This window comes from Astyanax mexicanus, chromosome 18 (genome assembly GCF_023375975.1).
Source record: "Astyanax mexicanus isolate ESR-SI-001 chromosome 18, AstMex3_surface, whole genome shotgun sequence".
NCBI classification, from domain to species: Eukaryota; Metazoa; Chordata; class Actinopteri; order Characiformes; family Acestrorhamphidae; genus Astyanax; species Astyanax mexicanus.
Genome location: NC_064425.1, coordinates 5,717,637 through 5,744,525, shown reverse-complemented (window position 1 = coordinate 5,744,525; position 26,889 = coordinate 5,717,637). Strand labels below are relative to the sequence as shown.

At 39.2% G+C, this 26,889-nt stretch overlaps 1 protein-coding gene across 1 annotated transcript in view; it reads left to right on the top strand.

Annotated features, from left to right (window-relative positions):
• The window catches only part of med13b (mediator complex subunit 13b), a 39,010-nt gene extending 12,225 nt beyond the window's left edge, over positions 1 to 26,785 (top strand). The window contains exons 5-30 of the mRNA XM_049467220.1: positions 1,782 to 1,979; positions 2,084 to 2,278; positions 4,703 to 4,862; positions 4,987 to 5,094; positions 5,199 to 5,900; positions 6,933 to 7,143; positions 7,966 to 7,996; positions 8,116 to 8,237; positions 9,103 to 9,193; positions 9,340 to 9,548; positions 10,610 to 10,809; positions 12,234 to 13,144; positions 15,682 to 15,849; positions 15,942 to 16,165; positions 17,279 to 17,468; positions 17,598 to 17,940; positions 19,129 to 19,345; positions 19,467 to 19,658; positions 20,593 to 20,816; positions 20,924 to 21,066; positions 22,150 to 22,308; positions 23,147 to 23,305; positions 23,418 to 23,578; positions 24,783 to 24,947; positions 25,053 to 25,153; positions 25,935 to 26,785. Coding sequence (XP_049323177.1) covers positions 1,782 to 1,979; positions 2,084 to 2,278; positions 4,703 to 4,862; positions 4,987 to 5,094; positions 5,199 to 5,900; positions 6,933 to 7,143; positions 7,966 to 7,996; positions 8,116 to 8,237; positions 9,103 to 9,193; positions 9,340 to 9,548; positions 10,610 to 10,809; positions 12,234 to 13,144; positions 15,682 to 15,849; positions 15,942 to 16,165; positions 17,279 to 17,468; positions 17,598 to 17,940; positions 19,129 to 19,345; positions 19,467 to 19,658; positions 20,593 to 20,816; positions 20,924 to 21,066; positions 22,150 to 22,308; positions 23,147 to 23,305; positions 23,418 to 23,578; positions 24,783 to 24,947; positions 25,053 to 25,153; positions 25,935 to 26,067 — 5,717 coding nt within the window. The 3' untranslated portion in view covers positions 26,068 to 26,785. The remainder of the gene's footprint in view (positions 1 to 1,781; positions 1,980 to 2,083; positions 2,279 to 4,702; positions 4,863 to 4,986; positions 5,095 to 5,198; positions 5,901 to 6,932; positions 7,144 to 7,965; positions 7,997 to 8,115; positions 8,238 to 9,102; positions 9,194 to 9,339; positions 9,549 to 10,609; positions 10,810 to 12,233; positions 13,145 to 15,681; positions 15,850 to 15,941; positions 16,166 to 17,278; positions 17,469 to 17,597; positions 17,941 to 19,128; positions 19,346 to 19,466; positions 19,659 to 20,592; positions 20,817 to 20,923; positions 21,067 to 22,149; positions 22,309 to 23,146; positions 23,306 to 23,417; positions 23,579 to 24,782; positions 24,948 to 25,052; positions 25,154 to 25,934) is intronic.
• Positions 26,786 to 26,889: the final 104 nt, after the last annotated feature.

The window sequence follows — 26,889 nt, the reverse complement described above, 5'->3', positions numbered from 1 at the left end:
CTAGTCATTAACTCCGTACAGAACCACTCTGGCACTGATGAGGTGCACTACAGCTACACACTTACAGCTAAATTACATCACCGCTGCCTTTTGTGGCGTTTGTGTTAATCTATTTTTATATATGTCTTTTTTGTCCTATCCTCCGTTACCCAGTCTGTCATGCATCTCAGCTGTATTACCATTCCTGCCAATAGGTCTTCAAATATTAATGTATAAAAAGCCTTTCCTTGTTTTCACATAATGTTCACTTATCCGCCCGTCATCCAGAGTGCTCTGCTCTGGTGAAAGAGGTGTTATTCTCTTGTTCAGTAATGGCTGAGGTTTGACTCCGATGAGGCTTTTCCTCAGTAGGCAGGCAGGCATGTCGTCATTCATTATTAGCCTCCCTCAGGGCGTTTTAGTCAGTTACATAAGCTTTTTATGTATGTAGGCTTAGCCAAATGTAGCCCAGTTTTGCTCCATTCAAAACAGCTTCAGTTCTCTTAGTATTCACTTCCTCTTTTACTGCTGCTAAATGGTCTTTTGTTGACTGTAAATGAAAGTTGCAAAAAACGTACTGAAGACATCTGTCTCAGAAAATAATAGAGGTTGCTGTTCCTGGTTTAACACACAACAAGTAATACTACTAAAATGGTCTCACATGTCAATAACATCAATATATGTTCAAAAAAGGATTCAGAGGAATATTGCAGTTATCTGATTATTTAAATAGTCATGTAAACAGCATACTTTGATTTTTTTTAAAATCAGATCAAACAATCTATTAAAGATAGTATTGAGAAGTTGGAGTAGTAAACAAATGTCTCATATAAACTGCAGATTTTTCACTTTGCGTGTGTAAAAACAGAACATATTACCAGAAACAAGCGAGCAGCGGTTAACACACACCTGCGAAATGGTGACTGAACACTTTCGGAACAGCGCTGAAACTGAAAGATTTAAATGATCATTATCTTCAAGCTGCTGTGTGTTCATGTTGCAGTTTGATGTTTTAAAAGAACAGAAAGCAGCATAAAGTCATCATGTCTTATTTTGGGAGGGTTTTTTTGACTGGTTTCAAAGCAAAATAGTGAATATTGTCTAAACTTATGTGAACTTGGCTCTGGAGAGATGATGGTTCATTAAACACAGCAGTGTTCCAGTATTTAATATAGAGCCTTCCTAAAAGAGTACAGCAGAGGTTCCCAGCATTTTGCAACTTGCAGTCTAATCAGCTTTTACAATTTACATAATACTTGTTAATGATTTAATAATACTTAAATTTGGTCTGTTAATGTAGAGAGCTTGTATTTTATCATTACGTCTGTGGTCTTAAAATGATGCTATCATTTTTTACAATAAATTGAAGTAACATTTGTCCAAAAATATATATAAATCTTATCATGACCGGTCTATGAATGAGCAGATGTCTGCTTTTGGAGTTGTAGTGTATGTCAGCAAATCATATTGAAAATGAATCCTAGTCATTTCTTATTTTCTCATTATTTTTAGGGTTTATACGGTCATGAAAATCCTGGAAAAAGTCATGGAATTTGAAAATAGCAGTTCTTTAAAAAATACCCAGAAGGTTTTGGTAAAGTCATGGAAATTGGATCTTTAATTAGTTCAGTAATTTAAGCTCTACATAGTGGAGCTCTCAGGATCTGTTGATTTTTGGTTTTATTGTCCATGTCTGCACTAATGTTTTAAAAATTGTATGGTCATGAAAATTTGCCATGAAAGCTGGTGTTTTGATTAAAACATGTATGAACCCTGTATTTTGATGCTTTATTTCTTTTCAGTGATCCTCAGTCCGTACGGTTTGAGTGGGACACTAACTGGCCAGTCCTTCAAGCTCTCTGATCCTCCAACTCAGAAGTTAATAGAAGAGTGGAAGCAGTTCTACCCCATCAGCCCCACCACCAAGGACACTTCAGAGGACAAGGGGGACGATCTAGACTGGGAAGATGACTCATTGGCTGCTGTGGAGGTTCTTGTTGGTAAGAGAAATTATCAGGCTTATAATAAATATATCATAATGCTCTTTATAACGTATAACCGGAGTGTTAAACTGTGTATGTGTGTGTTCTCTTTGCCTGCTCAGCTGGAGTAAGGATGGTGTACCCTGCCTGCTTGGTTCTGGTGGCTCAGTCGGATATCCCAGCCCCGGCTGCAGTGAGCTCCTCTAGCTGCACTGGGCTCGGCTCTGGAGGTCATCACAATCACACGACACACAGAGAGCCTGCCATCTCATCAGTTACGCTCACTCCTCCAACGTCTCCAGAGGAAGCACAGAAAGGTACGATGAGGAGACTGACTGTGATAATATTTAAATATAATTTAAACCTGACAGTAGTCTATGGCTGGGTACACCAGCGGTCCATATATTACAACTAGCCTACATTTGAACTGATGAAGGTTTATGCATTTCTGAATGAAGCTGGGTTGCTCCATACATACATGCATGCATGTGTACATGTACACGACCAGTCAAAAGTTTTAGAACACCCCTATTATTTAGTAGTCCAGTAGCAGTGCTGTGTGGCCCAGACAAGCTGCTTTATTATGTTTCTCATCTTAGTAATGACTTTATTACTGCAGTTCTATACCTGTCAGATCTCTAGTTCTTATCTTCACTGCTGAAACTGAGACATCCAGTCTTGTTAAGCTGCGCTAAAGGCTAAAGCTGTTTCCATGTGGGTCAGCCAGACGTGACTCTTCCTGTAGCAGTTTTTTTTTTCCATTTTCCAAGTGTCTTTTAAAGGTGTAGGAAACAGAGCTCTCCGCATTCTGGCATCATCTGTTCATCTTTTTTATTTTAATTTGTTTTCCTTAAAGGCTGTGGTAGTACAATGCTTAATTTTGAGCACTGGATTTTGTACCATGTCCAGTAATTGACTGGCCCTAAAGAGCATAAATGGCAAAAAAAAGAGGAATAATTGTGTGTTATTAAACTTTTGAGCAGTAGTGTACATAAGAGCTAGTAGCAACTTAATACTTACCGTATTTTTCGGACTATAAGGCGCACCGTATTATAAGACGCACTATCAAAGAACGCCTATTTTCTGCTATTTTTCCATACATAGGGCGCATCGCATTATAAGGCGCGTTAAGTGACACTAGAAAGGGTGCCTATATCAAAGTGAACAGGGGTGGCGCCATGTTTCCCTTCCCCCACCGGGGGTGGTCGCTTGCCGGTGGAGCGTCTCAGTATACAAATCTAGCTATTTCAAAGTCAAAGATTCCTCTCCTGAAAACTGTTTATTTGGGTGAGTAACGTGCTTCAGTTTATTTACAGTAAGCTTAGATTTCCAGATGTCCACTAAGGCTTGCTGCACCAGCGTTAGCATAGCTATCCGCTAGCACGCTAGCTAGTCACCTAAACTAGTAAAGTTAACCCAAACTTAAACGACAGCGTTACACTGAGTAATCCTGCGTGTTCTGGTAAGACAGTGAGATATTAGCTAGCGATTCGTCCCCCGTAGCTTGTTTTAACACGGTAAACAAGCAGATTACAGGCTGATAAAACTCACCTCTGAGAGAGTTAGCGCTTAGCATCTAGCTAATGCTAGCCAGGCAAAGCAGCACAGACTTACAGGCCGATAACTCACCTCTGAACGGTGAACGCTTAGCGATTAGCATCTAACTCTAATAATACTGCTCCAGCAGTATTAAAAGTGCTAAATTTAGAAAATACTGATCTCTGAACAGTGAAAAAGCTAGCTAGCTAAGCGGTTAGCATCTAGCTAATGCTATTGCCTGCTCCAGCCTCGGAGCGGCACGGCTCTGCACGGAGTGTGTGTTTACTGCTCCTTACACCTGACGGGTAAAATTTAGATAATACTGATCTCTGAACAGTGAATAAGCTAGCTAATGCTATTTGCTGCTCCAGCCTCGGAGCTGCACGGCTCTGGACTCTGTATAGCACTGAAACTCTGTATAACGCTGCACGGAGTGTGTGTTTACTGCTCCTTACAACCTGACGAGTAAAATTTAGATAATACTGATCTCAGTGAATAAGCTAGCTAGCTTAGCGGTTAGCATCTAGCTAATGCTATTGCTGCTCAGCCTCGGAGCTGCACGGCTCTGGACTCTGTATAGCACTGAAACTCTCTATAACGCTGCACGGAGTGTGTGTTTACTGCTCCTTACAACCTGACGAGTAAAATCCATACAAAAGGCGCACCGTATTATAAGACGCACTGTCAATTTTTGTGAAAATTAAAAGTTTTTAAGTGCGCCTTATAGTCCGAAAAATACGGTACACCTTGTCTTAAGCATATGTTGCTTGTGACTAAACAGCAATCAGCAATCGGATTATATATGGTATATGTTGTAAGCAAATTGTGTTGGTCGACAGGAATCACTTTTAGCATCAGGTACTAAGTCATGCTGCATCCTTTTGTTTATTAATATTTTTGCACTGTGTTCAATATGAAAGCTCCCTGTTTGAAGGGAGCATCTTGCTTTTGGCAACGTGTTTATTTATTGTTGTCATGTTAAAGCATTAATATTTACTATTAATACTCAGATCTTTAGTTATTGTAAGAAACTACATACAGATTTGCAGTGATGCCATTGGTCTAATCTGACCAGTTTTAGCTAAGGACTTAATAAATGCTTTACACACACACTCAAGAATGAGCATGTGTAAAAGTGGTGCGACCTGGACCTGCTCCAGACTAATTTCTGATTAATTTGTCCTTTTTATCCTTTACTGTAGTCTGTCAGCCTGCTCCGAGGTGGATGAAAGTCTCGGCGGTGTCTGATGGCTTCAGCGTGGACAGCACCAGTCATCACGGCGGCAAGGTTCCACGCAAGCTGGCCAGTCAGTTAATGGAGACCGTTTGGCAGGAATGCAACATCAATCGAGCTCAGAATAAGTATGAATCCCAGAATCCTAATTCTGTATTTGGATAACTTCCCCATTTTTTTTTTCTTCACACTGCGAGCACGGAAAGTCACAGCCTTCACCAACATTGTCGTATGTGAATTTGTCTTTTGTAGAAGGAAGTTTTCAGCTGTGACCAATGGCGTTTGTGAGGAGGATAAGGATAAAGATTGCGTTTGGAACTTCGTCGAACATTATCAAAGGAGTCAGTGCAATTGCTCAAGGTATGGCTTAGATTCTGGTTGTTAAGAGTTCTTAATAGATCTAACATGATCTATTGATTATGCTTTCTGTTTATGCAATAAATATATTGTTTCGCTTTCTCCAGACACAAATACATGAAACAGCGTACAGGTAGCACCCCAGGGCTTCCTCCTTCTACTGGCCAACCAGCTCAACCCCCATCCAGGTACAAGGCAGTGGACAAGATGGAGAAAGCCGAAAAGCAGCAAAAAAGACCTCAGACTCCCTTCCATCACCGCAACCCTGAAGATCTCAGCCTGGATTCAGAGGGTGGAGGCCAGAAGCTTGGCTTGCGTGGCCAGGAGGACAGCCACTACCCCAGTCTCCACCATGTGGATGTTGCCATGGTCAAAGTCCAAACGCTTCACGCATCATCTGGAGACATTGCAGGGTCACCTCAGCCTCCGCCGCTCAGCCCACATCCCTGTGAACGAGAGGAGGAGACGGCAGGAGAGCTGAAACGCTCCTCCACGCCTGTCAACCAACAGTTCTACCCTTCCTCCTCCACTGAGCCCTGCTTGTTGCCTCAGAAAAACCTGGCTGACTCTTCTGCAGACCCCAGGTCCTTAGGCTGCCCTGAGTCAGCTTTTTCAGGCCCTGTGGAGCCCACGGTGTATGTGGGATCTGCAGTTAACCCCAACGAGGACGCGACTCTCAACCCCTGGACGTACTTTCGACTGCCTGGCAAGAAGAACGCCAACCTGCAGCCACCCTCACTTCCTGTGGACAAGCTGAAGTTGGATGGCAGTGGATGTGGAGGCTTGGATGGCATTATTTCTGTCACTGAGTAAGTCAAATTTGTCATAATGGCATATAATGAAGTATGATTTTGATTCTGAGCAAGTCACCTTGCTTTAAACTTGTAGCTCAGAATTACATTATGACTGTCCTGTCTGGTGTTGAACAGTATACCGGTTCATTCGGTATGCCAGAGGGGGATTTAGAACCGGTATGCGCTTTTCACATACCACCATACCACTAGAGGCGCTAAAGAGCAATGTTTAGAAATGTAGAATAAGCACAGTAACGGCAGTTCAACTTAGTCTCACTCTGTCCTTCCTAGAGAAACATAAAAAACAGAACTCCTGCAGCTTCTGCTGCTGCTCCTTGCAATATGAGTAACTATAGCCCTTTTAAATATATTAATACTGTAGAGTGAACAATAATATTATTGACCAATGACCTGAATGTACTTGTTAACTGGAGAACAAGAGGAATTATAATAAACTGATAAACAGCGGCTTAAATACTGTAATGCCTCTAATGGCTTCAATAATAACACACTGTAAAGTGATATTAAACTTGTGTTTTACTTGTGCAGTAGAGCTTTTGAGAGATATCACAAAAAGTTTGATTTTACTTACATCTTGAGTACAATTTTAGGTTAATTTATAGTGTTTATAGAACTATTAAAAAAATAGTTTTAAAAAAAGAATCTGTGTTAAAGTTGGTGACGTATCTATTGTTTACATTTTTCAGCTGTTTTTCTGCTTATGAAATCTGATTTCTTCATATATTATGTAATTTTGTAGGACAAAGTAAACCCAGTAGTACCCAAAGCCGTAATTTAAAGCCTTAATGTTTGATTATCTATGTACTCCTAACAGTAGAGTAAGTCATTAAAGCTCAGTCTTGGAAAAAAAAAAGATAAATAAATAGTAATAGTTTATTAGTTAAAAAAAAAAAACATTTTATTTTTTTTTATTTTTTTTTTTATTTCTTCAACTATAAATCGTGTATCTTATCAAGGACTGTTCTGGAAAGTTAATGAACCTTTTGAGTCAAAGTTTTCTAAAATGTGCTTTTCTGTTGTTCGCAGGATGATGGCCTCCTCAGTGAGGTCGCTGAAAGTGTCAGAGGAGCGGGTGAAGATGTACATTCAGAAAAAGAACCAGTACCTCTCAGCAGCAGTGTGCGACACCGACCACGAGACGGACGCAGATCCCTATGCTTTCGTAGAGGGAGATGAGGAATTCACCTTCAGTGATAAAGAGAAGAAGCCTGGAGCCGAGCCTGGCAAGAGGAATAAGGTCAGTCCTGTTGAGGCTTTCGAATTTTCTGTCTGCATTTTAAGAGCTTAGAAATGTGAAGATTATCAGTTTGAGGTGCTTGAACATTCTCACTTAATCTCAACAACAGATTAATCTAACCTGACAAGAGTTTTACATGAACCCACTGTATCATTTTGAAGATGTATGTCAAAATTGACCTAAAATGGCCTTTGGAGAGAGAATTTTTTTTTTCTTCAAATGTTGCTAACAGAAGGAAATTCCTAATTAAATGGTAGAAACGTGTTTAGAGCAGAACACACAGTATGGCAATGTCTTTTAAACAACTTTGCAACTACTGGCTCGAAAAATGTGTATTTCTTTTTGGGGTATATTATATATATACCATCGTTGCGTGCTTCTCCAGAGCTTAAAAATTGTCATATATTACTCTCTGAAGTCGTAAAACGTTTTTATAGGGGGGAAAATGGCCATTTGTCTAAGATTCTTAGACAATTTTTTTTGTCTAGTTTTTGGACCCTGGTTATTATTTGGAGCTGTTTTTTAAGTGTTTTTTTCCTGTTTGCTTCTTTACATCATCCCATTAAATCATTTTATTTCACTTGATTGTAAATATAGACTTTTATGGCCTTTTAACTTGTCCCTATGACTACAGATTTTTCTTAGGGCCGCACAATCATGTGGCGATATTGCCAATACAAATTTTCTTAATGTATCAGGTTTCCTATTTTCATGCAGAAACATTCATTGTAAATGTTGGTTTTGTTTTAAGCATTTATGATTTTAATGTAAAAAATATACAAGAATAATAAATAGTTTTTCTTATTTCTTATTGTCTTTTAGAGAGATGATGGGAGCGTTTCTTCGACTGATGGTGAGTATGCTTTAAAGAGCTGCTACTAAAAGAAAGAACCAGTTTCTGAATGTTTTTATTTGTTTTTCTTGCAAGATTTAACAGCTCATTTAAAGTTGTTTCTTATATTGTCCTGACAGATGGTCAAGGTTCAGGAAACAATCAGCCACTTCCTTCCACCAGCCTGATGCACGTGACTGACCTGATTGTTTCCATAAACGACCTGGACAATCTCTTTAACTCTGATGAAGATGAGCTCACGGTTTGTATACACTAAATACAAGCTTTTCTTGTAAAAATTCACACTGTTCTCATTTCCCATTATATATCTACTAGAGACAGATTATATCTGTCCAGTATCATTTATTTTACTTTAATCCTGGATATATGCAGATATTTAGAGTGCATTATTATTATTATTATTATTATTATCATGACATTCTGAATCATTGACTTCTGTTACAAATCTGATAAAATTCGCAGTTAGTGGTGTGCCTTATAATATCAGATGCAATAATAGAATTTAATATTCATTTTGTTGCAGTAGTGTATTCTTGAAGTTATTTTCGCCATATTACCAAGAGGATTGTTATCTCGAAAATACCATAAAGTATTGTGATATTATTTTAGGGCCATATCCACCACCCCTAGTGAGTATAGTGTAAAAATGAACTTAAACCTGCCGTTTCTTATTGTCCGTGCCGGCACCCTCACTCATTCACTGATTGTTGCTCCGGGTGGCAATGCGTGCGTCAACCTGTGGGTGCTGCTGGAATAAAAAATCCTAATGATGATGAAAACACTGCAGTGTAACTTAATACACCTTTAACTGTTTATTGTAAACTATTGGGACTATCCCTTTTGTGTTTTTTGCTACCAAAAATTTGATGCACCGTTAAATGATAGACCGAGATTAGTATGTGGTATGTGCTGAAAGTGACAACATGTGTTGTAAGCAACATTATGATGAGCTGTCCATCATTGTTGGTCAATTTGGAGGATTTTGGACACTTTTTGGGTACAGATGAATCTCCTGGTTCTTTCTGAATGTGCAGATGCTGTGCAGGTTATGGCAACATGACAGTCCCACGCAGGTGAACATCTTTTTCTGATTTTTTTCCCCACAGCCTGGAGCTAAGAGAGCTGGGACTGGAACACAGGAGAAATTTGGTGGAAAGGAGCCCAAATCAGTAGCAGCTGACAGCCTGTCCTGTATACGTAAGAGCTGTGGTCCATGTGCTGTTGAAATACATTAGCATGGTTTTGAAATCCTTCATCTGCTTTAGTCAGGTGAAGGTTCTCTGAAGCCAGTTGGCTTTTAAACATGGAATAATGGTGGACTGTGTTTGTGTTTGTTTACCCAGACTCTGCAGACCTCCAGTCCTCCTTCCCCACACCTCCATCCCTGGAGCAGCACATCATGGGCTTCTCCCCGATGAACATGGGTGGAAAGGATTGTGGCTCTGTGGAAGCCGGGCCGGGTTTCACTCTGACTGACGGGTCAGCTTTTGGTGGCACTTTTAAAATGGAGGTGGAAGAGGGTTTCTGCAGCCCCAAACCCTCAGAGATTAAGGTGAGAAATAAGGAGTTTTTTTTGTGTGTGTTTTAACACTTTAAGCCTACAGAGTATTGGATGAAACATTAAAAGACATTGCAAAATTGTGGTGTCCTGCAACACAGTGCAATATTAAAAAATTCAAAATTTCTCCAAAAGTAAAAAAAAAAAAAATCAGTATGTCATTATTAATAGTATTCTCTGTTTATCAAAGATTAGAATAAATTAAAGTAGGGGAATGAATGAATACAAATACTATGTACAACTTCACCGCTGAAGTCCAAATAATATACTTGTGCATCTCAAAAAATTAGAATATCATTGAAAAGTTGCTTTATTTCAGTAATTCAGTTTAAAATGTCATGTATTATATAGATGTATTAAACACACAGAGTGATCCATTTTAAGTGTTTATTTTTTTATTGTTAATGATTATGGCTTACAGCTAATGAAAACCCAAAAATCAGTGTCTCACAAAATTAGAATATTATATAAGACCAATTGGTACTTTGGCAGTGTGCCAAGTCCTGCTGGAAAATGAAGTTACATGAAAGTTACATGAAGTGCTGTAAGATTTTTTTCGGGAAAACAAAACTGCACTGACTTTAGACTTGATAATAAAACACAGTGGATCAACACCAGCAGATGACATGTCTCTCCAAACCATCACTGATCATCAGTAAATTTTACATTTCATCAGTGATGATTTGGAGAGCTGTGTCCTGCATTGCACTACATTACACTAACAACTACACTATTACATAATGCTCCAAATTTAACAATTCTGAGACAGTATTGTAACAGTACTCATACTCAATTAGAAACAAAAAATCCCATAGTAGATATATCATAATAAATTATGAATGCATGATTTTCCTGTTTGCCTCATCCAACTTAAAACAGAAAACAAATGTAAATCGATGTTGCATTTGCTGCAATGGGACTGTTGCACATGTATGCTCTGCAAAAGATTACACTGCAACAATAAACGGTTTGTATATTGTGTTCACCAATTTTATTGTATTTTAAATAGACAAAAAGGATGCTAATGTTGATGTTCTGTTCTCTTGTGTTTCCAGGACTTCTCTTTTGTCTTCAAGCCGGAATCCTGCCAGGCGTTTGTGGGCTGCTCTCTGTTTGCTCCTCTGAAGATGCTTCCTAGCCAGTGCCTGCCGCCCATCAAGCTGCCGGAGGAATGCGTGTTCAGGCCCAGCTGGACTGTAGGAAAATTGGAGATGCTCCAGCCAGTGCCTTCCATGTCGTTCCTGAACAAGGACAGGTATATTGCAGTTGATGGTGGTGGTGATGGTCTACTTGAAATTGAGACTTTCATTAATTTATTTATTTTTAGAAGATTAGAAGATTTTAGAAGATTATTTTTTTATTATTGTAAACACAATACATTTTCTATACAGAAGAAAAAATACAAATCACAAATAAAATGAAAGGCAGCAGAAAGAAGAAAAAATCTTATAATATCTGCCCTTTTTAGGGGTCAAACAGAAGTAATTTACCAAAAACAAAAATAAACAAAACCATAAAAACCCTTCTCGAACAACAGTTCCAAACAATTACACCTTATACTTTTTTATATTTTTAAACAACCATACTTTTATCATTTTTTTTAAGCACAAACATTGATCTAGCATTTTTAACATCGCTCTCCAAATTATTCCATAATCCTATTCCTTGAATTGAAGTACATCGCCAAATTATACAAAATTATACAAAATTTAATTGGATGTTTTTTTTTAATGAGCCTTATACTTTTTACTCATATTTTTATATACTTATACTTTAATATTTAAATATGTACTCCAGACAAGTTGCAAGTTTTTTTTTATTATTATTATTATTATAATAACAACAATAAAACAGTTAGACATTGGCCAAACCTCAGGCTTAAAGATTAATAGATTTGGGCCACAGGATTCACTTTCAAATGAACAGGAAATGATGTGCTGTGTGAGCAGTGAGAGCTTTTACAACTCACAACACTTTTATATTCATAGCCAGATTATAAATCTTAGAAGTGGTTTATTATGGGAACAATCTGTCCTCAGCTTTCTATGCGGAGGATAATCAGCTGTCTGCCAAACAAGCTTAGTAATAGACAATGGCTATTTTAGGCAAACATGCAGTAAACACTCTAGGGTGTATGTCTCTGACACACACATATAAACACACACACACACACACACACACACTGAATTATGAAATTTGTTTATTTTTTTCCCTACATTCTAGGTAGTGCTGTGCGATATGATGATAAATATCGTGGGGACGATAGAAAAGTGTTTATCGTGCTACTTACTGTCTACCGTCCCTATCGTTTCTACAGTAATTTCACCAATTATTCATGCTAATATACACTTTAAAAAAATGTTAATTGAGTTTATTTTGATAACTCAGTTTAAATACCTCTATAATTTTGAAAAAAAAAAAAAGCTACTGCATCTACCTCATCTGTTTTCATTTGATACATATATATTGCTGCACTAAAAGGTAGTAATTCTCATTTGTGAAAGTTATCATGATATATATTGTTATCGTGATACAAAAAAAATCCATATTGTGATATATGATTTTTTCCCCATATCGCCCAGCACTAATTCTAGGATATAAATCATTATTTTCTGAGAAGTTATAAATGTATTTATGTATGTATGTGTTAATTAATTTGGTTCCTGTTTCTGTTTGCAGTAACATTCCCAGTGTGGGCAGTGCTGTGGATCAAGACTACAACCAGTCCTATACTCCCCAGACCAACACTCCCTTCCTGTCGAACAGCGCTCCACCCAGCAACAGTGGCGCAGGCATTCTGCCCTCTCCCGCCACCCCTCGCTTCTCTGCCCCCACCCCACGGACCCCGCGCACTCCCCGCACACCCCGAGGCCCAGCCAGCGTCCAGGGCTCGGTGAAGTACGAGAATTCGGACCTGTACTCTCCCGCCTCCACCCCCTCCACCTGCAGGCCGCTGAACTCCGTGGAGCCGGCCACTGTGCCCTCTATCCCGGAGGCGCACAGCCTCTACGTCACCCTCATCCTCTCCGATTCCGTCATGAATCTGTTCAAGGACTGCAACTTCGACAGCTGCTGCATCTGCGTGTGCAACATGAACATCAAGGGCTCCGACGTGGGCGTGTACATCAGCGACCCCAGCATGGACTCGCAGTACTCCTGCATGGAGACCTGTTCCTGCGGCTTCAGCGCGGTCGTCAACCGCCGCTACGGAAACGGGGCTGGCCTCTTCCTGGAGGACGAGCTGGACATCGTGGGAAGGGGCTCCGACGCCGGGCGAGACACGGAGAAGCATTACGAGGCTCTGCGGGCGTCCTCCCTGCACAGAGCGGGCACTCTGAGAGAATGCCTCTCGGACGAGCTCATTCTGCTGCTTCAGGAGCAGTGCACCAATCCTTTCTCCTCTCTGATCGGACCTAAGCCCATCAGTTTAGACCTCCGGCTCCCTCTGCGCCTGGAGGAGAGGGACTGTTACAACGACTGCTACCTGGCTCTGGAGCACGGCCGCCAGTTCATGGACAACATGTCCGGAGGGAAGGTGGACGAGACGCTGATCAAGAGCTCCTCTCTACATCCCTGGGCCAAACGCAATGGTGAGATGATTAATTGATTAATTAATTGCAGAAACTCCCAAATTACTAAACTAGGATTTAATTTTTTATTATTAAAAAAGTATTATTGATGGCAGCTTGCCATCAGCTGCCAGAGCCCTGAGAGAGCCCAATTGGCCTTGCTCTCTCTGGGTGGGGTACAGTAGAGGGCGCTCCTTCCCCTCATCACTCCTGGAATGATGTCAATCAGCTCAAGGCGTCTGTGAGCTGATGTATCAGAACCAAGTCGCTGCGCTTTCCTCCGAGTGCACTGTGATGATGGTGCTCATCAATGCTACATCAGCAGCAGTTGGAAAAGAGGCGGAGTCTGACTTCACATATGTCGGAGGAGGCATGTGCTAGTCTTCACCCTTCTTGTTTTGTGGTATCACTAGTGATTGAGGGACATACAGCTGAGAAGCATCTGAATGGGTGGGAAAATTGACCAGACATTGGGAGGAAAGCGCTAGAAAATACTGAAAATAATCTCATTTGTAACCCTACCTCTAGTTTCAATTGTACGCTTCCTTCGAAGCAGAAATTTAAGTACCTTTAATTTGCTTTTATTTTTCCATTCCACCTTAAATTCTGCAGCCTTTGCCTCCTGTTGCACCATTTAAGATGGAACTAGAAAGTTAGCTAGCTAGATACTGAGGTGAGCTACCAGCAATGCATTATGCTCGTTATGCATTGTAATAAAACATTAAAACTACATATAAAATTATTGTCTCATAGTGGTGATCATAATTCTAACAAGGAAAATACTCATTTATGGCTTATATATAACCCTTACACTTCCCCCTACCCCTCTAGCCTAAAAAGAGGATTTAACAAGAGAACCTCTAGGCATGCATACTTAAAACAGAGAGGTGGGGCCAAGGGGTTAAATGGTATTGGCCCTAAACGTAGGCTCTATCATAGTATTCGCTCATTGTGATAAACAGTATACTTTATCATCACTACTTGTAAGACGAACGCAGGTCATACGCATTTGAAACCACGTTTTAGCCACCTGCGTTTACAGCTTGTGTAGGCAAATGTCTCCAGTTAGTCAGGCTTGAAATGTGAGTGCTGTGTGGGATGAAATGTGTGAATTCGCTCTTTGTGCAGCAGATATTACTGGTGTTCTGGTTGGGTGAGTTTACGCTGGAAGTTTTATGTGGCTTTATTTTTTCCAGATAAAACTTTGATACTCGAGATGCGTGAAATTACCAGGTTTAAACAGCATAATTGGTCCTTGTTAACTGAATGTTTTTAAGACCTTGAAGGAAAATCTGTGAACAAACAGCTTTTGATTACTTTTGATAGTTTTTAAAATCAGTATGACGCCTACAAATTGAGAACGTATCCATATTACCCAGCCCTGCATTTTATTTATTAATGTTGCTTGGTGTGGCACAGTGGATAACTCCACTACCTGCTTTTGAGCTACCACATCATATGGGAGACTGGGGTTGAGTTCCTGATCTGGGTCAGTGCTGCATTACACCAATAAGACTCCTAACACTACATTTGTCCACCTTTGTAATAGAAATAACCTTGTAAGTCACTTTGAATACAAGTGTCTGTCAGCTAAATGCCTTAAATGTATATTTTTCAAGCTCTGTTTTTGTGTGTCTGATGTCTGCAGGGAATATTAATTTCACCAGAAAGTTGATGAATGGTCACCATGGCTGTACTTGCATTGATTTTGGCTGTAAATGTTTATTTTTTATATAATCTATAATCTTTTTCCTGATGTTTAGGCTGTCAGAAATTCCAATGTTAGTTTTTAATGCCGGACTCTCTTGTTGAGTTGTAGGATATATTTGGTAGCAAGTCACATTAGAGCTAGGCAATATGTCAGTATATTATCGCAATGGGATACAGTTTCTTATTTTATCGATACTTTTATACAAGTATTATGGCTTATTCATTTATTTTATTTATTTCCCTCTTGCATTTTTGTATTATATTGAACTAACTCTCACAGTGTGCTCTAAAACGTTTGATTTATTTTTTTAATTTTAGGGCTGCAACTAATGATTTTTATGGTAGTTAACTAATCTTTTTTAGTCTTTTCTATTAGTCAATGATTATTTCTGCCATGTCCTACAGCTCTAAAAGCTATAGAAACAGCTGAACATGAGATTTAAGTCATTTAAATGTCTGGATGTTGTTTAAACATGGTAATTACTGATATTTAGTGAGTAAATATGTAATACTGTTGTGTTCAGACACTTTTGGAGACACAAAGTTAAGTATAAACTGTGTAAGGGAACCATTTACCCATCTTCCATTGCGCTTTTGTCCCCAGCACTTTGTGTAATTAGCCACTGTTTCAAATTATCGATTAGTGAACAATGAAATTTGTCAAAAATCGATATCGCCAATGATATTGACTAATGGTTGGGTAATATACATAAATTAAATAGGGCTGCAATCAGCTTTTTTAATTTGAATAGCTGATGTTAAATATCTTTTTGCATCTTTTTTTTCTTGAAGAGATAAAATCAGTGATTAAGTCAGTGTTTAATTCCTGTTTTCCTCTCTTTCTTCAGCTGTGGACATCAGCTCACTGTTCTCTCAGGATGTGCTGAGGATGCTGCTGTCTCTGCAGCCTGTGCTGCAGGACGCCATCCAGAAGAAGAGGTCTGTTCGCTCCTGGGGTGTCCAGGGCCCTCTTACTTGGCAGCAGTTTCACAAGATGGCTGGCAGGGGAACCTATGGTATGAGATCCTGTTGAGATGATTTGCTTATTAGGACAAGTTCTTTCAAGTGTGCAGTTGTGATTAATCTCATTCTTCACTCCTCCTGTCAGGCACGGATGAGTCTCCTGAGCCTCTGCCCATCCCTCCCTTCCTGGTGGGTTTTGAGTACGACTTTGTGGTGCTGTCCCCCTTCGGCCTGCCCTACTGGGAGAAGCTGCTACTGGACCCCTTCGGCTCCCAGAGGGATATTGGCTACGTGGTGGTTTGTCCTGACAGCGAGACTTTGCTCAGTGGTGCTAAGAACTTCTTCAGGGACTTGACTGCAGTGTATGAGGTATGCTCAGACTGACCTATTTGGTATTTTAGGGAAGCAATTGATCACCAAAACCGCATTTTAAAATGGGCAAAAGTAGAGACAGTCCTCTAGTGTCTGGTTGATGGCTATTTTTAATTTTATGACCTACTTTTGTCTCAAAAATAACAGTATGCCATACAGAGTCAGAAATGATAAAAACAAGCCGATTTCAGTCAGTTTAAGTGTTTGATGCTTTGTGATTAATTATTTTTTTAGCTATTTCACTACTGTCTACTGTCCTACAGTACCAATCAAAAGTGTTTATTTATTTTCCTACATTGTAAATTAATACTGAAGTCATCCAGACTATGAAGAAACACAAAAGGATAAATGTAGTAACTTAAAAGTGTTAAACAAACCAAAATAAATACTCTGTTAAACATTTACATGCTTTTATCCGAGGTGCTGTTAATTTACAGTTTCTGAGGCTGGTAACCTAATAGGCTGATAAAATAATCCTGTGCAACAGAGGAAACTATGCCCTTCTTTTTCTGAAGCATGCCCGATTTCATCATAATGTTTTTGATGGTCTTTTTTGGTGACTGAACTTGAGGATACTTTTAAAAGTTCTTAAAATGTTTTAGATAAACTGACAGTCATTTTAAAGTAGTTTTTTTCTTTACTTAGTTGAGTAGTTCTTATCATAGTATAGAATAGAATGCCTTTTACTGTCACTATACACATGTACAATGAGATTAAAAAGCCACTCCTTTTCCAGTGCAAACGTTAAGAGTGTTTTCACACCAACATTTATTTGGTCTGGTTAAAATGTGGGTTTGCTTGTGAGAACGTGATCCGGTCTTGATCCAACCCAGCTATCAAATATACTCCTTTTATTTGAGCTAAACTGCTAATTAGCTGCAGTACAATCTGTTAAATTAGTCAGATAACGCTTATTACCACAGCCAAGAACAAACACTGTCTCTGCTCCGTGCTTGTTAACATGTGCTGTATGTGCTGCGTTCTCTGCTCGCAGCTGAATGTACTAAATATTCATCTAATTGAAAACGCTGTAAAAACGCCCTTAAAGAAAGATGAATTCAGTTTTTGGATTAAAAGTTTTAAATGCGTTTTCTGTGTGTTATTTTGCAGGCGTGTCGACTCGGACAGCACAGGCCGATCTGCAAGTCCCGCGCTGACGGCATAGTGACAGTAAGCAGCGGTGACCTAAAGCCTCTGACAGAGCAGCCTCTCAGCGACTGGTTCCTCAAGATGTGCAGCAGCAGTAGCGAATTCTTCACCAAACTTAAACTCTATGCTCAAACTTGTCGACACGACTTGGGTATGATTTATAATAATTTCATGCTTAAATTTTACGTTATTTAAAAATGTTAGAACTCTTAAGTACTTATGTTTCCAGTTGTTTGGTTTAGTATAACTGGAGTGTTTTTCTCTCTCTATTTTGCCTTAGCTCCATACCTGGCAGGCCAGACTTTAGACAGCTCCCTGCTCTCCCAGCGAAACCCCCCCTCCAGCTCCTCCTCCCCCTCCCAGCCAGCCAACTCCAGCAGCGCTTCCAATGCCACCAGCACCTCTACACCAAACACTAGCAACAGCAACCCAGCTCCCACCACCACTTCCTCTAACTCTCAGGGCATTGGAGGATTATCCTCTGCCAAACCCGGCTCTGTTCCTCCGTTTGGAGCTCCAAGTATGCAGGCCCCTCATCAGACTGCTGTCCCTGGTGCCGGAGCCATGGGGGACAACACGTCAACCAGCAGCCAGCCTCAAGCCCCTGCAGAGCCTCTCGAAAGGTAGCTTTTTTTTTTTTTTCTCTATTGAGATGTTCAGATGTGATGGAATGTGGCCTCATATTGGTTGGTTTTCTTTTAATCACCATCTGCATCTGCAATCTGATCCGAGAAAATCTCATTAAGAAATCTGGTAGCTGGAGTTGGCGAAGACGTGAAAACAGACAGTCCTATTGAAAAAAATAAGCGAGCACCCACAAGATGGAAACAAAATACTTCAGTCATGCTGTAACTGGAGAATTAAAATAATCTTATCTAGCTGATGTATCTAGCTTTATTGTAGCCATTTAAGCACTTCAGTAATCGGAAATAGTACAAAATCCAGTGCTTTTAAGGTAAAGAAATGAACTAAAAACTGAAAAAGTAGTTGTAGTATTGTAAAAAATATATATACATTATAAAAAATATTTAATAATAATGTTGTAAAAGTATATTGTAATATTGTAGCTGGTAAGTAGCTAACTGGGAATAATATGAGCTTTGTTGGTGGATTGTAAAAAAAAATTAATTTATAAAGTCTTTGTCTATAGTAAAGTTCTGGAACAGATGGAGTTACTGCTGTTACTCTCTACAGCAGCATTTACACACTTACAGCACATTCACACTTTCGTCATCATAATAACTAGAAAATACACAAACACAGAAAACCCTCTAACTATCAAAAGTAGAAGTCTTTTCTTTAGAGAAATTTCAGAATAAGCCAGAGAGCGGTGAGTACTGTTTCCTACACCTTTTAAAGACGTCTGGCTGACCCACATGGCAACAGCTTTAGCCTTTATCTCTGATAAACATGATTGGACTGGGTCTCAATTTCAGCAGGTCTGTCAGATGAAGTGCAGTAATAAAGTGATTGCTAAGAGTGCTAAAAAGCAGCTTGTCTGGGCCATGCAGCACTGCTATTGGACAATTAAAAAAAAGGTGTGGTAAAGTGTGGTGTGTTAAACATCAAAAATGCTTTTAAAGCAAAAATTTAATTGTACTCATATAAACTTGAGTTTTCCATTATCTGATTTCGCAAGTTCATCGGTGAAAACATTGATCGGAAAACTGACAAACTAATGTTCTGCAGTATTTGGATTTTTTATGTATTTATTTTGCTTTAAAATCGAGGGACGTGATTTATTATATTCACTTTAAAGCTTAAACAAGCTTCTGTCTGTATGGTTTTGACTGATTATTGTCCTTTTACAGCACTATGGAGAGGGAGAAGGTTGGAGTGCCTACAGATGGCGACTCTCACGCAGTCACCTATCCACCTGCCATCGTGGTCTACATAGTTGATCCCTTCAGTTATGAGGAGAAGAGTAAAGCCTCTAACTCTAACATATGGACTCTGGGCCTCCTCCGCTGCTATGCAGAGATGCTGCAGTTTCTTCCTCCACATATCAGGAATGCTGTATCTGTTCAGGTAAGCTGAATCTGTCAGTCTGTTGTTATTTTAGGCTTTGTTTTAATGTAGTACTGAAGAAGTGTTCAGCAATATTTATTGTGTATTAGTGAGCATTAATTTATGTGTTCTGTTCCTGCAGATAATTCCTTGCCAGTATCTGCTGCAGCCAGTATGTAGCGAAGAGCGGCACATGTACAGCCAGCATCTGAAGTCTTTGGCGTTCTCAGTGTACACTCAGTGCAGGCGGCCTATCCCCACCTCCACAAATGTCAAAACACTAACAGGTTTTGGCCCTGGACTTGCCTTGGATACAGCATTACACAGCCCTGAGGTATATAAAGATTTCTTTGCATGTATTTGTTTTTTATTGCATACAGCTCTGTATTTTACCAAATCGAAAACCTCTGGAATATAATCAAGAGGAAGATGGATGATCACAAGCCATCAAACCACCAAGCTGAACTGCCTGAATTTCTGCACCAGGAGTAAAGCAGCATAAAGTTATCCAAAAGCAGTGTGAAAGACTGGTGGAGGAGGAGAACATGCCAAGATGCATGAAAGCTGTGATAAAAAAACAGGTTTATTCCACCAAATATTGATTTCTGAACTCTTAAAACTTTATGAATATGAACTTGTTTTCTTTGCATTATTTAAGGTCTGAAAGCTCTGCATCTTTATTTTAGTCATTAATCATTTTCTGCAAATAAATGCTCTAAATGACAATATTTTTATTTGGAATTTGAGAGAAATGTTGTCTGTAGTTTATAGAATAAAACAACAATGTTAATTTTACTCAAACATAAACCTATAAATAGCAAAATTAGAGAAACTGATTCAGAAACTGAAGTGGTCTTTTAAATTTTTCCAGAGCTATATATAAATGGTAATGGTACAGTTGCCATTACCGTACATTGCACCAGATCATTTGTTTTGTAATTACTTGATTAAGGAGCTTTGAGAATTGTAATTTGTACAAACATTTTAGCCTTAAATAAAAGTTTGTTGCTCTTTATATGTATGCGAGAATTGCATAATATTATTATTCTATCAGAAATATACATTTTCTTAAAATTGACAATACTAATGTTTATCAAATTAATCTTGTATCAAGTAACGATAGATGTATGTATGTAACAACCCTTTGATTGATGAATAAAATAAACATATTGATAAAAAAAAAAATAATCAAATGGCACAAACTATTGTAATCATGCCAGGCCTAACTGACTTTGCCTTATCTTCTATTTTCTCTATTTTAATTTCAGAGGCCCGAGTGTCTACGGCTCTACACACCGCCATTCATCCTGGCCCCAGTTAAGGACAAGCAGACTGAGCTCGGCGAGACTTTCGGCGAAGCGTCACAAAAGTACCATGTTCTCTTTGTGGCCTACTGCCTGTCACATGACCAGCGGTGGCTGCTGGCCACTTGCACCGACCAGTGTGGAGAGCTGCTGGAGACCTGTATCATCAGCATCGATGTTCCCAACCGGTCAGTGCCACGAGATGACGTGTGCCTTAAACCTTTAAATGACCATGTTTAGTGCTGTGTGTGTGTCTGTGTGTGTCTAACCAAGAGGGCTTTGTTTAATCCCACAGTGCTCGGAGGAGAAAGGGGTCGGCCAGGCGTCTGGGTCTTCAGAAGCTGTGGGATTGGTGTCTGGGGCTGGTCCAGATGACCTCATTGCCTTGGAGAGTCGTGATTGGCCGTCTCGGCAGGATAGGTCATGGAGAGTTGCAAGGTATGATATTTATCTCTTATATTACACACTTCTTACGCCCAGTTCAGATGTACTTTGGAGATTTTCCTATTTCCCTACCTCCATTTTTGAAGAAATTTTTAACCATGTGGATAAAGAAATGACTGCATGAGCATGCTAACCATGTAGGGGACAATAGAACCAGAGTATCAGTTTTACCGGTTTAATCCCAAATGAAATATTACTTTTTAAGTAGTACTATGGAAGTCTTAGTATTATGGATTTTACGCACTTTAAACATGGTAAAATAACAGTTTTTAGGTTTATTAATTTGTTGAAATCTGAAATCTGTGCTATGTGTGTGAACTTTATGACTATAAGGCACGCCGTATTATAAGGCACACTATCATTGAACATCTATTTCCAAACATAAAGGGCACTGGATTATAAGGCGCATTGAAAGCGACTAGTAAAAAAAATACAAGGGAGTCGCCATATTGTCAATCTATACAGATTACTCTCCTAAAAACGGTTAATTTGGTGGTGTATAGCGCTTTCATTTATTTGCAGTATGCTTACATTTCCTATATTTTTAACAGCATGAGTAGCAGCAGCACTTAGCTCTAGTAAATGCCTCCCGACAGTGCTATACTGAGGGACCCTGAGTGTTCCGGTAACCCAGGGTGTTATCAGCTAGCGGTTCGTCCCATGTAACTTGTCTAAACACAACTTGTTTTAAACACGCAGACTACAGTCTGATATACTGACCTCTGAACAGTAAAAGAGTCAGCGCTTAGCTCAGTTAATGCTAATACTGCTTACTGCTGGAGAAACTTCACTACAGCTCCTGTAAAACGCTGTACTTCAGTGGCGTGGCTTTACTGCTTCTTAATACCTGACTGGTAAAAAAAAAATTTTTTAGTCAAATTTAAGCATTTTAAGTGTGCTTTATAGTGCAAAAAACAGTTCTGTTTTCCTTATCCACACGACAACACACAAAAAAACACAAAAAAAAACTTTTTAAATGCCTTTTTCAGTGTGCAAAGGGGCCTCAATTCTGCATACTGTCTCTACACTCTAAACTAACTGTCCAAGCTAATTTTTGTTTTGTCTCTTTACAATCAGATTGGAGCATCCTGCTGAGCAGACAGAACCTGCAGACTCTGAGCCGCCGGCTGAAGGAGATGTGCAGAATGTGCGGCATCTCCGCTGCGGACAGCCCCAGCATCTTAAGTGCCTGTCTGGTTGCCATAGAGCCCCAGGCATCCTTTGTCATTATGCCAGGTAGGCTATCCCTAAAGAATTCAGATTAAATAGGAAGGACAGTCTTGGCTACAGGGGTCATTGAGTGGTCCAGCTCAGCTTACAGAATTTCTTGGTCAAACACGACCAATAAACTTAGAAGAGTAACCTACAGTATGGTTTTTGAGTATGTTGATGATGTCTTGTTTTATCCACAGTCTGTAGCAGGGATTCTTAACCCACATTTTCTCATAGTCTTTAAGTCGAGACCCGCTTTTAATTGAATACAAACCAAACAAAAACGTATTTTTGAAAAATAGCCTTTAAAAGCATTTTTTTTAAGAAACTGAGAAAAAACATGCCGTGTATAAAAGTTACTTCAATAAAATTAAATATCAGAACTACACAAGATAAATATGTTCTCAAAATTAGACAAATATTCTTTAAATTAATTGTTTTTATTCTTTTTCTTTTTTTTTTATTATTATTATTATTTTTACTTTTGTATGCCAACCCAGCAGTTGGGAATTACTGGTCTAGAGGAAGACATATATCATATATATCACATATATTTTTATCTCTAAGCTGTGTAATACATTACTGTCACAAATGAACATTTAATCGACAATAAATTTGTAGTCAACAACTTTAAATAATCAACAATGTTGATTATATCGACTAATCGTTGCAGCCCTATTTGGTAAGCATATTGTTGATACAATAAAATATTGATATATTGTCCAGCTCTAGGCACGCACCTAGTCTGTAAATTTTTATACATTTTGGATTCTTACAAACAAATCTAAGTGGTTGAAACTGTGTTTTGACTTGTATTCTCTCTCTCTGTCTCTGTTCCTCGTTGTTGTGTGTTGGGGTACAGACTCTGTGTCCACAGGCTCTGTGTTTGGCCGCAGCACTACTCTAAACATGCAGACGTCTCAGCTCAACACCCCTCAGGACACCTCATGCACCCACATACTGGTGTTTCCCACCTCCGCTGTGGTCCAAGTCATCGACACGCCCTTCAACCCCATCCACGGTCAGTCTACTACTCATCATCTGCTGTTAAATCAGATTCTGATTTTTGCTATTAAAGTAACTCTCTACTGCCCTTTTTCATGAGCTGATCACACTCGTTTCTGTCTCCTCAGATGCGTCAGATGCTATGGGAGGAATGGATGGGATCCTGGATCTCCTGGTGTCTGAGAACGACGTTGACCCGGACCTCATTAACATACTACCCAACTCTCCGACCACCTCACCTGTGCACTCACCTGGCTCCCACTACCACCACGGAGGAGATGGCATCAAAGTATGATTTACACTTTTCTTTTTTTATTAGTTTATTTGTTTTTCCTTTTGAGCATATGTAAATTATTTCTAAGTTATTTTATTTCAAAATCTTTCATGAATGAAGACGTAAATCTACATAAAGTACGTTTTAGGATACTTTCACACGTCAAGGATTTGAGGAGATTTTGTCATTCACGTCACATGTAGTCTATGTGGTGGAACGAAATTGTTACACGAAAAAGCATTTGTTAAATAGTTAGAATAATAAAATAGTTAAATATAAAGATGAAATAAAATAAAACAGAATTAAATAGACATACACAAAATATAAAGGGGAGTAGGGAGTAGTATAAAGTATCTTTGTGTGTAAAAAGTGTCAGTGTTTGCTCTTTTTTTTGTTTGAGTCTGAACCAAAGTAGCAGATTTGAAAGGCGGTCATGAACCACAGACTTCGGTACGGCCAAAAAAGGTGGTATCAGTCTGGATCTACTGAACCATGGTCCAGTTTGTCTGCAATGTGAACGCACTTCTCTAAATGGTTAAGTTTCTTTAAACAAACCAGAGGAGAAAACAACTGGTGTTCTGCGGAAATTTGACTACGCTGGGTGTACAGCCGCGTCGCGCTTCAGTATGAACACAAACGCTTAGACTGGGAACTCATTTATGTACTGTAACAGTAGATTAAAGGTCTCATTCTGTCTTTTTTTTTTTTTTTTTTTTCTTTTTTTTTTTAAATGTCTAGTTGTGGTCTTTAGTATGAATGAATGCAATGTGAGCTGTTTTTTGTGAAACATTGCTCTGGTGATTCTATTTAGCCCTGCTTTAGTTCACTAGATCAGTGGTTTCTAAAAAAAGGACAGGATTTTGGCTTTTGTTCATGAATATTCATACATGCAAGCATCTCGCCTCTGATTGGCTAACAGCACTGCAGCAGAGAACGCCTACCTGCCTTCCCCCCACAGTCAATTTTACAGCTCTTAAACTGATTTGGTGTTTGGGCAGTTTTACCACTTTGAAGCCCCACGTAGCTGATGACGTCAGGATGTAGTAAAGTTCTTTAGTCTGCTTAATAAACTTCTGTGTGAAAACAACTTACTGAACCAAATATTATACAATTTATTAGTCCTTGCACAAACCTTGGTGCAAAATCTGGTCCAGATTTTCTGATGTACAAATTTCCTTTAAGAACCATATCTCTAACTCTCTCTCTGTGTATGTTCCAGGGCCAGAGCACAGACCGCATGGAGTCCCACGACGAAACCCCCAACATTCTGCAGCAGCCCATGGCGCTGGGCTACTTCGTGTCCACGGCCAAAGCCGGCCAACTGCCCGACTGGTTCTGGTCCTCCTGCCCTCAGGCCCAGAACCAGTGTCCCCTGTTTCTGAAGGTGAGTGCAGCTTCTTGTACTGTATCGCCGCTGTATCACATTTTATCACTGTATATAACACTGTTGGGCCTGTTTAACATGTGATCTCCTGTATTTCTCTCTCAGGCCTCTCTCCACCTGCACGTCTCCTCAGTGCAGTCTGATGAGCTGCTGCACAGTAAACACTCCCACCCTCTGGACTCCAACCACACCTCCGATGTGCTCAGGTATTACAACACTCCTATTCACTTATACAGTGTATAAGTGTTAGATTGTTTTATATTGTTATTAGTGGGCATTGTATGCTGCTTAGTTAATAAGAGATATGGGAAACTTACTCTATCATTTCAGTTTATTATAAGAAATTAGAAATAGGAGAACTAAATAAAATTACCATAAAAAACATCACACAACGTAATATATAAAATATAAATTAATGAAAAAATAGTAATAGTAAAAGTATATGATAAAATGAAATGATAAGAAATGGTTAAATGAAAAATAATGAACTAATAATAATAATCCAAATAAAACATAAATAAATACAAATTATATTTTAAAGGATAAACTGTCTGATTGGTAAATTAGAGTCCAAGTATAACAGAGTGTAAAATATAAAATAGTTTAAAGAAAGTAATGTTTGGAAACTGTACTTATTAATACTACCAAACAGCCACGTTTTTATTTAGAATTCTTAATTATAAATACATATTTATAGGTTTCTCATTAAACTTGTCTTTATACACCCTAGTTTAGAGCCATTAAAGCCTATTTAGCTTAGTGTTTGTAGTCACAAAGTCGCAATAAATGTATATTTATATATGATGTATAAATATTCTATGTATTTTCTAGGTTTTTCTGATTGCCTCATTTAGAAATTCAATATGTTTACTAGTAGGTAGTGATTAAAATATTGTGGATTGTTAAAGGGGATCCAGGGATGAGCTGATTTGTGATGGATCTGTGTTCAAAAGCAGAAACAGTTAACATCTTCTTATTATGTTGCAGGTTTGTACTGGAGCAGTACAACGCCCTCTCCTGGCTAACCTGTGACCCTGCCACGCAGGACCGCCGCTCCTGTCTGCCCGTGCACTTTGTGGTGCTCAATCAGATGTACAACTTCATTATGAACATGCTGTAAGAGTGCCGGGCCGCAGCAGATCACCGCGCTGCACTGCCGCTGCTGGCCAGAGTGCTGCTTCTGGCCAAAGCACACACACACACACACAAACACACACACCACCAACCAGTCTAGACACCGGCCACCGCCGAGTGTCCATCTCAGACAACTGGAGTTAAAGGGACTCGTCACACAAAACTTTCTTTATGATTTCTGAATCGACCTGAATTTTAGGTCTGGGTGAAATGAAATGCCTGCATATGTATCTTATTTATTGTATGTTTTTAAATGTGGAATTTCTTAATCTTTTATATATTATAGATGCCCGAAGGTGTACGCTGCCTTCCCGCTGACATGAAAAATGGTTTATCACGTATCTGATTGTCTTAATTGCAAGACAAGGACTGACCCAAGTACATTTTGCTGTAGCTTTGCTTTTAGAGAAATATTTTCTCCAAGTGGAAAGACGTTTTTATTGCTACGATGTACAGATGAATTAGGCCGGCGCTGTTCTTACCTTTGTGTGGTGGGGACTTGCAGATAGGCTGTAGTTGCAGAATTCCTGTACAGCGATTTAATGTGTTCAAATAAGAGGACAAGAAGTACACTGTCGGATTATATATTTTCTATCAGATTTACAGAATTGTGTGTGTATATATCTATAAATGTGTACATACAATATTGTGCCGCTATGGATGGTGCAGCCAATGTTTTAGGAATAAAGTGCGTCAACCTGAAACTGTGGTGTGTTTCGTTGTTTTGTTTAAGTTTATGGGGGAATGGGTACTGCGAATTGGTGCATATCCGACATGCGGCGATGCAACTTTCTGTCCAACACGACAT